The following is a 15121-nucleotide window of genomic DNA, read 5'->3' as shown; positions in this document are numbered from 1 at the left end:
TTGTATGTTTTGTCAGACTTTCAGTCCAGCTTCTTATGTAGCCTCTTTGAGCGCACACTCTAAAGACGCAACTGAAACTCATCCTTACGCTTGATTTCCTCTGCCGGCTGCCTATTTTTCCTCTGCCTCTAATGCCAACGCAACGGCTGCTTAGACCCATTCAGTTGCTTCTTGTAGCCCTTTTAATCGTCGTCTCCGCCGCAGAGACGGGTGACTCGTTGTCCGGTCGGAACGGCTCTTTTTATCCATGGGTCCTATGATGGAGTCCCACGTCACGCAATCCATGGCTGAAAACTCTTCAACGTATCACACGGGGCACCCTTCCACTCCGGCAATACAAGTACCTTTCAACTGTATACGGTCAAACTTGCGTCGTCAGTATACAGGCTACTTGGGGGCCCATCCCAGACGCGTGTTTCCGGCATCAAACACCACCAAAGCCGCCTTGAGCGCGACGTCACCAAATATGTTGAGCCCGATGCCAGCGCTGCTCTGAATGCCCCCAAAGCACGTCGATCCAGAATCGTCGGTGGGGCAATAGTTCATGTACGCGCCCGGGATGGTAATGGACGAGTCCTCGACGCCAAACGTGAAGTCGGGCAGCGAGGCGCCGCAGCCGAAGGTGTATCCGCCCTGGGAGCTGTCGTACTGAGAGCCGCTGACCTGGGCGTAGTAGGCGCGGACGGTGTCGTCGTCAAGCAGGAGGAGGCTGGTTCCCGTGTCGGCGATGCCCGGGATGGGCCGGTAGTTGGGTTCGTCGTCGCCGACAGCGTAGCCCGTCGCCGTGAAGCCCCAAAGGCCTTGGCTGTTGTCGACGGCCGTGTACGTGATGCTTCCGGTGTGCTCGGAAGCGTCGATGTACCCAAAGTTGTACTTGCCGTCTGTTGAACCTTGTCAGCTGCGCTCCATCACGGGCCTGCTCTCCCTCTCCCTCTCCCTCTCCCTCTCTACGTAACTATATGTATATGTGGATGTGTACAGGCGCTTGGAGGACTCGGCAAGTACTCACCCGCATCGTGGTTTAGGTTGGCGGTAAATAGCGGCGCGGCCAGACTGGCTTGAGCATTGTCAAAAAAGGTCTTTTGCTTGGTAGGATACACGGTGTTTAGGGAGCCAAAGGCCAGGCCGAGCAGCCCGGAGGCCGCATCGCCGGTGAACTCGGCGGAAACCTGCTGGGCAGACTCGACGGCCTGGCCCTTGACCTGTAAGCCTCCGACGGCGACGACATCGCTGTACACATCGCCGCTGGAGCTGCTACCGTCTTCGTAGGTGATGTTCCATCTCAGTCCGCCGAGGAGCCGCGCCGTCGAGCTGGATGCCGGGTGGTACAGCGTCTGGCCCTGGACCTCGCCGGACGGGGTTTCCGCTGACAACACCCAGAGTTCGCTGGATCCAGTGTCGAAGGCGAGGTCCAATGTCTGCGCCGGAGTGCCTATCTGAACGGCGGCAAGATACTCGCTGTCGTACTGCTGCGGGACGTTTGTCACGGAGCCGGTGGCCCGCTTTGTAAGTTGAGAGGCGGACACGGCCGCAGCAACGTCGTCGGGGATGGGCTTGTTGAACTTGCGATAGGCCTTGGCTAGGGCAAGCGGTCCATGGGCCCTGAAGCTACGGTTGCGGGCGACTCGTACCGACACCTGGCCGTCGTTGCTGGTGGGCAGGGCCGTGGCAAGGCCAGCTGCCGCGAGGGAGACGAGAAGAGCGCCAAAGGTCTGCATCGTGGTTCTTGATCAAGGGAACAATGAGCTCCCCCGGATATCTTGCTTTGTGCGTGGCGACATTTCGCTCCATTCCTTTTTGTGTCCGAGTATCAACTCCTATTTATGCCACTACGGTGATGCCGCGATGCCAGGTTGAACCGATGGCTGTGACTGTGCTCGTTTTCGACGCCGGCGCCGTGGGACACATGACACGACAGCGAAGGAAGTTGGTGCTTTGGTTTCCCTCCAAGCCGAGCATTGTCCTCTGTCTTCGTATCAGGACCGCCGGTAGGATTCGCACCACGGATCGTCCTCCGTCGACTATTGAAAACGAGTCGACGACATGAGCGAATTGGAGACGACCGGACTTGGAAGCAGACTTCCTACTTCGGCAGGTACGAATCACCACTCCAACACAGACATTCTTGTTGCGAGCTGAAAATCCTTAGTTGCCGTATATCCGCGATGGCGTCAAGACATTTGCAATAAAGCACGGTTTATTTGGTCTACCTGTACGACGTGCAAAGGGCCTTGTGAATCCGTGACCGCGGCTCCACCTCCCAGGTAGGCAGGTTGTACCTCGGACTTGGAAACATCGCCACCATCTGGCGTGTCCACGCGAGACGAGGGATTGCCTAGCGCACTGGATGGCTTGACCGACTTGCCCTTCTCAAACGTAGATCCGTAAATGGCGGTTGGTAGAAAATCCCAAACCACAAACAGCTCCTCCACACCTTGCCATGCCGTGATACGCGTGGGAGCGCCTCACTGCCGTCTTGGCAGGAGCCTCGAAGCTCGACAGCCTTCAATGTCGTCTGAGAAACTCTCCCACCAACTCGCAACTCGCCCACCCCGGATCACAGCTCCTGACCCCTCGTCAACTGCCAGATGCAGCCGCAGACCCGGAACTGGACCAGGCAGCCCATGTCCATCATGCCTCATCCATCCTATACTGGAAACCGGTGCTCGTCTTCACCAAGAGGGAGTCCCGGCCATCTAGTTCTGCATGTATTCCCTTAGGCGTGCTCATGACTCCTGACAGGTTGTAATATCATCTGTCTACTGCGCTTTTCCCCCCCTCCCTTCCCCCGACGCTTCTAGTTTACATGCTGTGCGTACAGAGAATCTCTTAACTGCTTTGCTCTCTACGAGACTTTAGCGGGCTGCTTTCAAAACCATGACCGCCCTATGCCTCCCTCCCATGAAACAAGATACATGTCTTCCGTCGAGCCAACGTGGCCCCAATGGCGCCTTCTGGCATTATCTCACGTAAACAAGCACAGGAGATAACGTCCGTGTCAAAGCTTGTGAGCCCCGCAGACTTCTTTTGCACTGTATTCCTCGCTCGTTCTGGCGCTCGTGGCCCGGCTCGAGCTTTTCATCGTGTGCGAAGTATTGTCGCTCAATCCACTGGTGTAATCGGTGCTTTCCTCCGATTCTCTGCTGCTTCCGCCGGAATGCCTCAAGTTATGGCTTCCGCGATAGCCATCTCGGCTTGCTATTGCGCCGGCATTCGTACCTCGGTCGGATTCGCTCTACTCTGCGGACCGTTCGGTAGTAGCGCCACCACGCCACAGGCCATAAAACCCATCACAGTTTTTCCACATCTTGATCGTTCCATCCTCGGATGCAGTAGCATATAGCTTGCCATCAGGCGAAAAGGCGATGGACCAGATGGGCCCGTGATGTCCCTTGTGGGTATTGATTTCAACCTTGTCATCATATCGAATCACCTTGGCCCATGTTCCAGGCTCTTCGCCGACCACCAGCTTGCGTCCCTTGACATCAAGCCCGACACTAGCGATGGAATATGGCAAGACAATACGCTTGAGCTCATCCATGGCCTGATCGCCTCCCCAAAAATACACAGTCTTGCCGGCAGAGACCGCCAAAACAGGCTTTCCGCCACCAATATCAGTCGGTGATGCTAACTCCGGTGCGACAGATACCACTTCACATGACTTGATTTCCCCGTCAAGAATTTCATGCTTGATGCACGATCTGCTGGGCAGGTCGAGCCAGCGAATGGTCTTGTCGGAAGCCGTAACAACAATGTTCGGGTCTTTTGTCCAGCAAATAAACTTGATTGGACTGGTGTGAACGCCTTCTCCGATTTCGAAGCCGGCGGAGGCTGGAATGGCGGCAGCTTTTCCAGGATACGTCTTGGCAAGTTCGGCAAGGTCGAAAACGCGAAGCTTCTTCTCCATGCCGCCCGTCGCCACAAGATCCGAATTATCGGGAGGGTAGGCAACAGCTCGGACAATATGATCGTGCTGGAGGCTATATAACACCTCGCCGGTGTGGGTGTCCCAGATTTTGCTAAATGACGAACCAGCATTAGTCTGAGAGTTGTCAAGTACGAGCAAGTTGAGACGTACGCTGTGAAATCAGCCGATGCAGTGGCTGCGTTGGAAGCGTCGGGGCTCAACCTGGCTTGCCAGACCGCGCCCTTGTGTCCAATAAATGTGCCAATCCTGTCTTCTTTGTCAAAATGCGTTTCAACATGGATGCTTGAATCCCTTAGCCGGGTCGTACCAATCGCCTGTAACACCATCTCGAAGCATCGGGTTTCCATCTATTCCAACCGCCAGTCGTCAGTCGTCTGTAACCAAGATAAAGTAGCTTAGACCGACCTTTGCAGGCTGAGATCATGTAGTAGGTTTCCTCCTTCTCCAGGTGAGAGAAGCTCATGTGGGGGACAGGACGAGAATGGCCGTGACAAGTCAGCGGCACATACTGCCGAGGAGCTTGAGAAGTCATGGTGCGTGACATAGATTATAGCACGGCGGGGTCTATTGATGCCGGAGGTGGGTTCAAACTCCAAGGGCAGGTCGGTGCTCGCTGAGACCTTGCTGATGCAAAAAAAAAAAAAAGAAAGAAAGAAAGAAATGAATGAATGAAAAACAATCGAAGCAATCGCAAGGATTGGCTTGTGGTCTAGCTGTTCCGGTAGGGTATCGCAAAATACGGTGTCGTTCAGATCGTAATCATCAGGGCCGTAGCGAAGAATGCAGAGACAAGGAGAGGCGTCGAGGCTGGAGCACACACAATCCCTCAAGTTAGGCGAGGAGAGACGGAATAAATAGTCCGCACCTGATTCGTCCACCAGCCGCAGAAAAGGACGTGACAGCGACTGAAGAGTCTGTCCAAGGCCAGGAGTCCAGGACGGACTGGTGTTGTGGGAGTGGCGGGGACCAGTTGATGTGAAAGGAAAGTGAACGAATGGCCAAGCGGCCGTGAGACTAGTATGTCGAACCGAGACTTTTGGTGTGACAACATTTGGCTGCTTAGCGGTGGGCGAAACAGAAGCCCATGTGGGGGTGATTAGGAAGGAGCGAGGGACTGTGGCGCCAGATGAAAAGTGCATGTGCAAGCGGACATGAGCTCGAGCACCATGACCTTTCCCAACAAGGTATTTTGCTTTCCCAATAACCCAGAAACTGGCACAAGGGCGTCCCGCGCTCATGTTTTCTATTCTATTTGTTTGTCCAAATTGATTCCTACCAAGCACCCCATACGATGAATGCTTCATGTATCGATAGGGCCGACCATGGCTGAGGGGCAGGACCCCGTGGATGGAACCTGGAGAGCAGGAAGAAGGGTCAGTGTGCGATTGCTGAGCCACACGAGACGGGGCAGGTCCCTCCTTCCCTTAACACTCGCAATCCTCTAAGTAAGGAACAGGTATCAAGGTACCTATGTATCCAGACACATTGAACTCTCCAAGCCTCCATCAACGTCCATCTCTCAACTCGCCGCATTTGCATGTGCCCCCCGTCCTATTATTGCTATTTACCCTGGTTTCATCCGTATCGAGAGCTTATACTCTCTTCTGTCTTAGTTCCCCATTTTCATTTCGCTCTTTTGCTCCGTACTGTCGGGCGCGGGGTATTTGCAATCTCCTGCTCGCTCCGTCAATGATAGCTCCACCAAAGCTCCCAACTCCGCTACTGACCACGTCGACGTCCCTGAATCATCAACGACTACATAAATGTTCCTTCATCCTCCGTGTCTAAACAGCTGTAAAAAGCGCTAGAGACGTCACCTAGCCATTTCCACCACACTACTGCGAAGATGACCCAAACGTTCAAGCTGTCTGCGCAGCTTATCGGCCATGAAGCAGATGTAGGTTTTACAAATAGCCGAGCGACTCGAGCAAGATGTCACAGAGACACGACGCTCATGGGGTGTCGGCCTCAGCTAATATTTCCTTTTTAGGTGAAGTCTGTTGCTTTCGCATCACCCGAAGTCGTCTTGTCGGTTTCCAGAGATTGCACCGTCCGAAAGTGGTCTCGAAGATCCCAAACTCCACCCACCTTCGAAGGGACGCTCGTCAGTCGTGGTTCCGAATATGTCAACTCGGTGACATTCTTCCCACCCTCTGCCGATCACCCCAATGGCTTGATTATATCTGGAGGGAAGGATACTGTCATTGAAGTCAAATCACCGGCCGCTGCCTCAACGGATCACGCCGAGCGACTCCTGATAGGTCACGCAAACAATGTCTGCACACTCGACGTCGCTCCCAGCGGGTCATACCTGCTTTCTGGCGGATGGGATGGCCAGGCCCGTGTCTGGAACCTGCAAACGTGGGAAACGGTGCTGATGCTCGGTGGACATGAGAGCATGGCGGTTTGGAGCGTTGTCGCCCTGGACGACCAAAGTGCCGTCACAGGCTGCGCTGACAAACGAATTCGCATATTTGACCTCACCAAGACTTCTGGCGGCGAGGCTCAACCCAAATCTACGATACATACACCCGATGTGGTGCGAACCCTCTGCAAGGTTCCCAAAAGCCATCCCAGTGGCGGGGACATCGCCAGCGCCAGCAACGACGGGACCATCAGAATATGGAAGCTGAACGGGCAGCAAGTCGGGGAATTACACGGCCATGAAAGTTTTGTTTATAGTCTGGCTAGCTTGCCGACTGGTGAGCTGGTTAGCTCTGGCGAAGATCGGACCGTCCGTGTCTGGAGAGGCACTGAGTGTATTCAGACCATTACGCACCCAGCCATTTCAGTGTGGACGGTGTCTGCTAACCAGGATACTGGCGATATTGTTACAGGTGCCAGTGATGGCATCGCTCGTATTTTTACTCGAAGACCGGATCAGATAGCCGACGAGGAGACACTATCAGAGTTCGAGACTTCTGTAAAGTCGTCGGCAATTCCTCAACAGCAGCTCGGCGGCATCAACAAGGAAAAGCTTCCCGGCCCCGAGTTCTTGACGACCAAGTCCGGCACAAAGGAGGGCCAAGTACAAATGATCAGGGAAGAGAACGGCAATGTGACAGCTCACCAGTGGTCAGTCAGTCAACAGCACTGGATCAATGTTGGGACTGTGGTCGACGCTGAAGGCAGCACTGGTCGCAAGGTTGACTATCAAGGAAAATCATATGACTATGTGTTTGATGTTGATATTGAGGACGGTAAGCCGCCATTGAAACTTCCCTACAACCTCTCAGAGAACCCCTATGAGCGAGCAACCAAGTTTCTCAGTGACAATGAGCTCCCCCTCAGCTACCTTGACAACGTAGCCAAGTTCATCACCGAAAATACCAAGGGTGCAACTCTAGGACGAAATCAAAGCCTCGGCCCGGATCCATATGGAACAGAGCAACGTTATCGGCCAGGAGAGGCGGCATCACAGCCCAAGGCGATCCCTCAAAAAGACTATCTAAGCATCTTGGCAGCAAAATATGAGGGTAGGTTCAAAAGAGCTAATCATCCCGCCACCCAGCATTCGTTATCCCCCCCACGCTAATGGCACCTACAGGCATGTTTGCCAAAATATCAAGTGTGAACAATAACCTGGTCTCTTCTGGCCGAAAGGATACCGCCTTGAACCCCGGCGAAGAGGCGGTATTGCTGTCGCTTCGCGAGGCCCTGGAGGCAGGTCGGCCAATTCCTATCAAGTCTATGGAACTGGTGGTAAAAGTTGTGACGCAATGGCCGTACTCGGATCGCCTCGCAGCGCTCGACTTGCTCCGTTGTATTGCCAGATTCCCGTCAGCTGCGCAGTGGTCAGATGCCCAACATGGTTCTGTCTTGGACCTGGCCACGGCATGCTCAATGCCGGCTGAGCTCCAGCCTAATGAAAACGCCGTCATGATGGGCGCCCGCACGATTTGCAATCTATTTAGCACCGCAGATGGACGCAGTCTGATAAGCTCGCACACCGACAAGCCAATTGCCTACCTCGAACGAATTGCTGGTGTCAAGGGAGGGGAGGCTATTGGCCAGTTCAATCGCAATGTGTTGATTGCGGTTACCACGGCACTCATCAATCTATCGGTCCTCGTAAACAAGGAAAAGTTGCTCAGTCCAGAGCAGAGACGTCGTCTGTTCGTTGTACTTGGGACAGTGCTCAAGAGCCAGTCCGATTCGGAAGTATTGTACCGCGCGTTGGTGGCCCTGGGCACATTGTTGGCAACATGCAAGGAGGAAGCCAGTGGCCTTGACATAGGTGGATGGGTTCGTGGAGCAAAGGATCGAGGTTCGGAGGATAGGGTGAAGTCGGCTGCGAATGAGTGCCTAGCTTTGGTGCCATGACGGAGTTGACGGTTGCGCATGATCATGCCCGAGAGCTAAACGTTGACTAATAGTAGTGATCGCCAATGAGACCCGGCCTCGCAATTGGGGGTCTAACGACGCCACTCTGCCAGACTCGCAATTTGAGTGTTTTTATTTAGTAACTACTCGTCCTTGCAGCGCCCAAACTCCATTGCGAATGCTGCATTGCGCTGTTGGGAGAAGAAAAAATCAACAAATAATATGCGACCATGAACAAAGTAGCCACGATACTTTTTCGTGGAGAAGTGACTCGGTGTTGCATAGCATTACTAGATAAAATCAAAGGTGGCCTCGGCGGCACTCGGTGTCTGTATTTGAGAATTCACAGGCCGACCAACAAGGCGGCAACGGCCAGCGGCACGTAGCCCATCCAGCTGAGGTGTCGTAGGGACCCGGCGCCGGACTTGATGTAGGTGTCGCTGCCAGATATCTTGGTGACAGTGGTGTACATGTCAGCAAAGCCAATGTCGGTCGAGTTGAAGCAGTTTGTCTCGTTGACCTCGGCTATCTTGGGGTCGCCGGGCTCGGCGAAGACGATGTCGACGCACTTGACATGGCGTTAGAAGAATACGCGTCTCAAGGAGGGCTGGGGAGTTGGGGAACACACCGAGTACAAAGCGGCTCCGTGCTGGGCAAGCTCGACGAGCTGGATGGTGGCCAGGTCGCCGGGCTTGACGGAGGCGTTGACGGGCAAGGGGACCTGAGGGAGGCAGACGGTGCCAGGGTACGGATTGTTGGTAGGGCCCTGGATGGTGAAGGGGTGGACCATGGGGTTGGACATGTTGTCGGGGCCGTGGTCGGGCCCGTCGGTGCCAAAGCCGAGGTTGACGTAGATGACGGCCTGGGAGTGGCCTCTGAACCAGCCGGGCTGGAAGGCGAGCGCGCCGCCCGTCGTGGGCCAGTAAGTGCGGTTTTCCGTGGTTCCTATGCCGCCGCCTGTGGGTGACGTTTTGGTGAGCAAGTCGTCTGTCTTGTGAGGCGGTCGGGACGAGCACGTAGGCGGGAGAAGAGTCAAGACTCACAAGGATACATCCACTGCATGCCGTAGGGGAAGGTGGCGTTGGTGATGAGACTGTTGCCTCTCCAGCCGGGATAGGATATGACGCTATGGGCGGACGTGATGGCGGCAAAGGCCAGCGTGACGAGTGGCGGGAGCATCATGGACGGCTGGCTGGTCTAGCGGGCGGGCGAGAGATGAAGATGAGGTCGACCGAGGTGTATAGCGGCGCGACGGCGGCCGCCGTGGGAGCCAAGGCTGTGCGTGATGTGTGTATCTGCGTGTCTGTCTTCGGCCTGAAGGTCTGTCGCAACTTGGATCTGGCCTTGGTCAAGGGCGTGTCTCGAACGTGGTAGAGGCCCGAACCAGCCCAGCTGAGAGACGGTCTGGTGAGAGGCAAGATCAAGAGGACGACGGGCTGGCGGAAGAAGCTCAAGGAGCGAGAAGGGAGGGGTTGGAGCCAATATTAAAAGGAGCCTCTGTGAGACCGCAGCAGAGCAGACAAGACGTCGATGGGCGCAGAAGCCGCATGCATGTAATTTGCAAGCAAGCACGGGATGCCGGGTTATCCAAACGCAGGACGCATGAGGGTGACGAATTGGGAAGACTGAGGGGGGAAGTCTGGAAGCCCGCAGAAAGGCCCGGCGGAGGAGAAACCAGACATGCTTTTCAAGTAGCGGCAGTGATGATGATGCTCTGTGTAAGTACGAAATAGTAGTAGAGACTACGTAGCAACTACGTACCTACGACCTAGGTAGGTACTTGGTAAGAAGAAACCACTGGGGGGGAACCTGGGTCATGATGGACGTGATTTGGCGGCTCGGCACGAGGAGACCAGCAGGGCTGGGGGTGCGAACGGGGGATGCCGGGCTGGCCACCCCTGACGACGAGGAGCAGCATGCACACTGAATTGTATCATTGGCCGTCGGCTGCGAGCGTCGGCGGCTGCAAAGAGAAACAATGCGCAGCAGCCCAGGATGTGCCGCCATGCTGCGATACCAGGGCCATGGTGAATTTGTGACGATGCGACAGCAAATCTTTGTGCGCCGGCCGGATTGCGAGACGTGATTGGTCCGTGGCTGAACAAGGCGACGGGTTTAAGCGCCCGTCCTGACGTGGGGAGTGGGGCGCCGCCCGAGACAGCCAATCAGCACGTCTTTTCCATGTCGACCTTGGCCAAGTCTTTGTTTCCTTTCCGTCCCTGGATTCAGTTGATCAATGTTGAGAATCGGGACCGGCGTTGTAGCATGCGCAGCCGAGCTGCATCGGACCATTATGGGTGACAGCGGAAGTGTGGGCGGAGTCGGGAGGGAGGAAAGTCTGGTGCGACCAACACGACAGACATTGAAGCCGGCGCTGCTGCGATTGCAACATGGCGACGATGAAAAATGTAAATATTGCGACAAGTAAAAAAATTCTCTTTTTGACTACACATGAAGTACGGAGTAGGTTCAAAAAAAAAGCCTAGGTACATAGATGTCCCTCCATGTCATTCCAATGGCAACGCCCAGCCCGTTCCCCAGGCTGGCTCATGTCCAAACCAGCCAGCCAGCTACCCTATACGAAGCAAACCTTTTGACCTCGACAACCTCCACCAAACAGCCAAACAACCACCATCACGATAACATTCCATCCTCCCAGCCAGAGCATAAGGCAAAGGCAAAGGCGAACAAAGCATGCCCGGCCCCGGCGCCAGCGCCCAAGAATGGACGTTCCCCAATCCAAGAAAGACGCGCAGACGGCCGGCTCCCCCGCCAGCCCCCACGCGCACCACAACCCCAATGTCCGCGTCCGCCATCAAGGCAGAACACCTCAGCATCCGCAAAGCCTGGTCGTCCTCACCCTGCTGCACCTCCCTCCGCAGCCTCATGGCCTCGCGCGCCGCGGCCCTCCCCGCCGTCAAGCAGGCCATCTGCCTCGGCCTCGGCACCTTTGACCCGCCCTCGAGCTCGTCGGAGTCCAGACGCCGCACCCACCACCAGCTCATTGCCTTTCAAACCATGGTCGAGGAACTGGGTGCGTCTTGTGTCTTTTCTCCTTCTTGTCGCTCTTCTTTCCTTCCCCCCCTCCTACCCCCCGAGGCAGCCGGCCCACAGACATTCAACGGCCCAACTAACTGCGCGAGGCGATGAGGCTTGGTAGAAAGCATGACGCGCACCCGGATACAATGCATCTTCCAGGAGCCGCTGTTTACTGACCAAGAGACAAGCTTCCTGACTGGCTTGGGGCACCGCGTCGTCGAGCACCCCGCTGCCTGCCGCGCCGTGACGTCCGACTCCCTCCTGTTTGGGATTCACCTGTACCGCGAGGTGTACGAGGAGGCGCTGGACCGGGCGCTGCCGGCCATTTTTGTCGGCACAGACTGGGACACGTGGGACGGGTGAGTCGTTGCGTGTTTGGCATTGTATACATTTGATTCGAGTTTCCAGCCACTGACGAGTAGCTTGGGCATGGGCGTGGGTGTGGAATAGGGTCTCGCCCGGCGGCGTGCAGGCCGTGAGGCTGATGCACGAGACCTATCAGACGTTCGGGTTTCCCCAGGACGGGACTACCTTTTCCAGCACGGCTGTCTACTGGCGGCCTCGGCCTGGGAGGCGGGCGGTGGGCGACCACGGCGGAGGGGAAGAGCACGGAGATGGGCCGGACAAGTTGGGGGAGCATGAAGGCGTCGTGATTGATGGTGTTTGAGGGTCTCGCATCACACGACGGGCTGCTGATTTGCAGGGCAGGGCAGGGCAAGGCATGGCGTTCGGCTCCAATGGCTGGCATCCGAAGCAACCATTTGCATGATAACGCGACAGTGATTTTATTTTGCCTCCGAGTTGGCTTCGCAGGTGGCTTCAATTCTGCGGCGGGGCCCAAAAGTCATAAAGTGGCGCTCCGTGGTGAGATGAAACTGTAAAGGCTGAATCTTGTATTTATCCGTGTCTTCTAGTAACTACAAATGCAGTATTCCGCTCATACAGTAGCCAAGCTGCGAATGCCGTTCGCCGTAGAACTACAAGATATACCATGCCCACAGAGGCAAACGGGTGATACCTTTGCCGTTCGTCACTCCTGGCAAGGAAAAAAAAATGAAAACATAAAAACCCGAAATGAAGATGAAAAAAAAAAAGGAACCAAAAGTTGCGTATATGTATGCACAAGGGACAAGATGCCACGTTCAATATCTCTCTAAGCCTCATAACGCCGGACGCAAGCAGGCGACCAAATCAAAGAAGAAAAAGTTATGAAGAAATACCAGTTGGCGAATGTAGCGTTGGTGGTCTTTGATGCCATGTGCATGTCGGTAATTATGCGGCGGCTTGCCTAATTTCCAGTACCGATGGTCGGTTTGAATAGTTTCCTCAGGAGTCGTCGGGGTTCCTCCTGTTTGTGCTCCTCAATTACACAGTCTTGCCGCCGCAATCAGGGATCTTGACGCCGCTCTTGAGCTTGCGGTTGACATCCATCAGACCCCATTGGTCTTCCCATTCCTTGCCCGCCTCATTGAACCGGATTTTCCAGGGCTCGTCGAATGCCTCGAACCAAAAGTAATTAGTGCCATTGGCAAGCGCCTGGCATACCCAGTCGTTCATGAACCGATTCATGCCGTCCGCGCTCGCAACTGCGCCAGGCGTCGATGGCCCGCATGTGTTGGAAGCACCACAGTGTTTGCCGCCCCTGCTCGGCCAGCCAGTCTCCGAAATGACATTTTTTGACTTGTCAGACTTCCAGAATTGCTGATCTTTATTGGTCCAGAAACTATAAGTCCAAGACGCTGCCTGATCTGCCGCCACTCCTGCGAAGAATGGATGAATATTGGCCATGATGTAGTCACTCTTGTCCGCTAAACCCTGTTGCCAATCGTCGCCCAGGTCTGACGACGCCACTGGCAGCTTAATGTTCTTGCTTGTCAGGTTTTTTCGAACACCGTCCAGGATGTTACCGAGCTGGGTGATTGTCATCTCTTCGCGGAAGAGGATTTCATTGCCAACGATGACGCCTTCAAAGGGTTCCTGGCCATATTGCTCGAGAATGTCCCACATCTGATTCAATTGCCGGCTGTTGGTTGTGGCATTGCCGTCTTGCCATACGCCAATCCAGACCTTGATCTCTTTTTGCATCTTTAGCTGGTTGATAGCATGGATTACCATCTGGGTCTGATTGCAATCGGTGCCGTATAAGCGAATCTTGTTGGTCAATTGGCTGAGAACAGCAACGTCGCGGGTGATGTTGTTTTGGGACGGGGGATTGTGGAGGCAGTCGGGATACTGTGTGTTCAGGGGTGTGTAGTCCATCCCAGGAAACACCTTGTGGAGGTCCTTGTTGTTGAGAAGCGCCTGGATCTCCTTGCTGTTTATGTTGAGGTCACCATTCTTGCTTGTATCGTCCGCTGCTGAGTCGCTGCCCCCAGCACCACCGGACTTCTTGTTGCCAGCAATCATACTTCCAACAACGCCACCCACGATGGCACCGACAACCACGAACAAGACCAGAGCAATCACTAGCCACCTCCATTTCTTGCTGCGACCCTTCTCCGGCGGTGTCGACCAGTTGTTCAACTTTTCGCGTGCGAATTCGGAGTCACTGTGACCGTGACCTGCATGGAAGAATTAGTCATCAACATCAAAACTCGCGCAGCCGTCATTTCAGACAAGACGTCTTACCGCCTCGACCCAAGGCACTTCCCGCGGCAGCCGCAGCTCCAATTCCGGCCGCACCGACGGCAGCCCCCGACCTTCCTCGGTCAGAATGCGGCACACTGAGCATCGAGTTTCGTTGGCTATGTCGTGCGTAGCTCAACCCGTCGTCGCCGTCGTCAATAATATCGTTCGGATTGACGACACCCAGACTGGGATCGTGAAATCTACGTCCGTTGGATGGCAATGCTTGATAGGGATCATCCCCAAAAGACTCGCCACCAAAACTTCGAAGGCTTCTTGCCGGTGAGTGGGTGGCAGAGGGAGTGCTGAAGAGGTTGAGACTTGACCCGGAGCCTTGGGCGGGCAATGGATGTTGTTCTGGGACACGGTTGTGAAGGGTTTCTGGAGCATGGCCGCTGGGTTGAAAGCCATTATATCCAGCCCCGGGCGCATGAGGATACTGACTTCGGGATGGTGGAGGGGGTAGTTGGCCAGTGCCTCTCACGGCCTCCATTCCGCCTTCACGAGCATTGCGATCAGCAACACTATATGCAACTCCAGACATACCCCCAGACACGTGCTCGCTAAAGTTGTCTGCCCCTGGTGCCGTGTTGCTCTGGATGGCCTGTTGCGCATAAGGGTGACCCTGGCCACCCCGGCTAGGGCTTCTATTGTATGCAGCGAAATTGCTGTGTTGAGGAGGCACGGGCGCAACTGCTTCATAACCGTAGCCACGGCTAGCAGACGAGGCGTCGTCGTGCTCTATATAAGGCTGATATGACTGATAAGGTTCATGTCGCTGCTGCTGCATCCCGCGGGGGTCTTGTTTGGCGTCGTCGTAATATGGTGACTCTGTGCCGGCGTAATCGTATTTGTAGGCATTTCCAGGGGCATGTCCGGGGGACGTGCTGTAGTCGTGTGACGCCCCCAGCGGCTCTCTCTCTTGATGGTTGTCCCTTCCGTATCGCTGCATGTCGGGCGGAGAAATAAATGTCTTTACCAGCTACTTGGGTAGGTAGGTAGCTATTAAGGCGTCACGGGAGTGCGCTTCTGCGCTTCTGGATCAGATGCCCGACAGCAAGTCGGGTTGAAATTGGCAGCAAACGATGACAAGGCAGCAGGTTTTCCAGAATAAATAAGATTGAGGTGCACAAGTCGTGTCGGTCGCAGATGTACTGGTCCAATTCAGAGGTGCCGCAGGGAGAACATGTGAGGCTCTGCAGCACT

At 55.1% G+C, this 15121-nt stretch overlaps 6 protein-coding genes across 6 annotated transcripts; 2 read left to right on the top strand and 4 right to left on the bottom strand.

Annotated features, from left to right (window-relative positions):
• Nucleotides 1-387: 387 nt before the first annotated feature.
• On the bottom strand, nt 388-1718 carry MAM_07723 (secreted aspartic proteinase precursor; the record flags this gene model as incomplete). Its single annotated transcript, XM_040826521.1, has 2 exons — nt 388-881; nt 1010-1718. The coding sequence occupies 2 exons, from the start codon at nt 1716-1718 to the stop codon at nt 388-390; spliced, it is 1203 nt and encodes a 400-aa protein (XP_040675473.1).
• A 1517-nt stretch (nt 1719-3235) lies between these two features.
• MAM_07722 (WD domain containing protein) lies at nt 3236-4460 on the bottom strand (the record flags this gene model as incomplete). The annotated part of the gene is made up of 4 exons (XM_040826520.1): nt 3236-4019; nt 4079-4174; nt 4236-4275; nt 4334-4460. The coding sequence occupies 4 exons, from the start codon at nt 4458-4460 to the stop codon at nt 3236-3238; spliced, it is 1047 nt and encodes a 348-aa protein (XP_040675472.1).
• A 1314-nt stretch (nt 4461-5774) lies between these two features.
• On the top strand, nt 5775-8251 carry MAM_07721 (phospholipase A-2-activating protein; the record flags this gene model as incomplete). The annotated part of the gene is made up of 3 exons (XM_040826519.1): nt 5775-5825; nt 5919-7404; nt 7476-8251. 3 exons carry the CDS (start codon nt 5775-5777, stop codon nt 8249-8251), a joined length of 2313 nt encoding a protein of 770 aa, XP_040675471.1.
• Nucleotides 8252-8594: 343 nt separating this feature from the next.
• On the bottom strand, nt 8595-9430 carry MAM_07720 (uncharacterized protein; the record flags this gene model as incomplete). Its single annotated transcript, XM_040826518.1, has 3 exons — nt 8595-8819; nt 8880-9208; nt 9295-9430. The coding sequence occupies 3 exons, from the start codon at nt 9428-9430 to the stop codon at nt 8595-8597; spliced, it is 690 nt and encodes a 229-aa protein (XP_040675470.1).
• Nucleotides 9431-10945: 1515 nt separating this feature from the next.
• On the top strand, nt 10946-11957 carry MAM_07719 (uncharacterized protein; the record flags this gene model as incomplete). Its single annotated transcript, XM_040826517.1, has 3 exons — nt 10946-11285; nt 11412-11649; nt 11741-11957. The coding sequence occupies 3 exons, from the start codon at nt 10946-10948 to the stop codon at nt 11955-11957; spliced, it is 795 nt and encodes a 264-aa protein (XP_040675469.1).
• Nucleotides 11958-12655: 698 nt separating this feature from the next.
• On the bottom strand, nt 12656-14867 carry MAM_07718 (Glycoside hydrolase, superfamily; the record flags this gene model as incomplete). Its single annotated transcript, XM_040826516.1, has 2 exons — nt 12656-13851; nt 13919-14867. 2 exons carry the CDS (start codon nt 14865-14867, stop codon nt 12656-12658), a joined length of 2145 nt encoding a protein of 714 aa, XP_040675468.1.
• Nucleotides 14868-15121: the final 254 nt, after the last annotated feature.

Source organism: Metarhizium album, assembly GCF_000804445.1.
Source record: "Metarhizium album ARSEF 1941 chromosome Unknown scaffold_35, whole genome shotgun sequence".
In the NCBI taxonomy this organism is placed as follows: domain Eukaryota; kingdom Fungi; phylum Ascomycota; class Sordariomycetes; order Hypocreales; family Clavicipitaceae; genus Metarhizium; species Metarhizium album.
The sequence above is the reverse complement of the archived record's forward strand: the minus strand, read 5'-3'. Positions and strand labels throughout refer to the sequence as shown.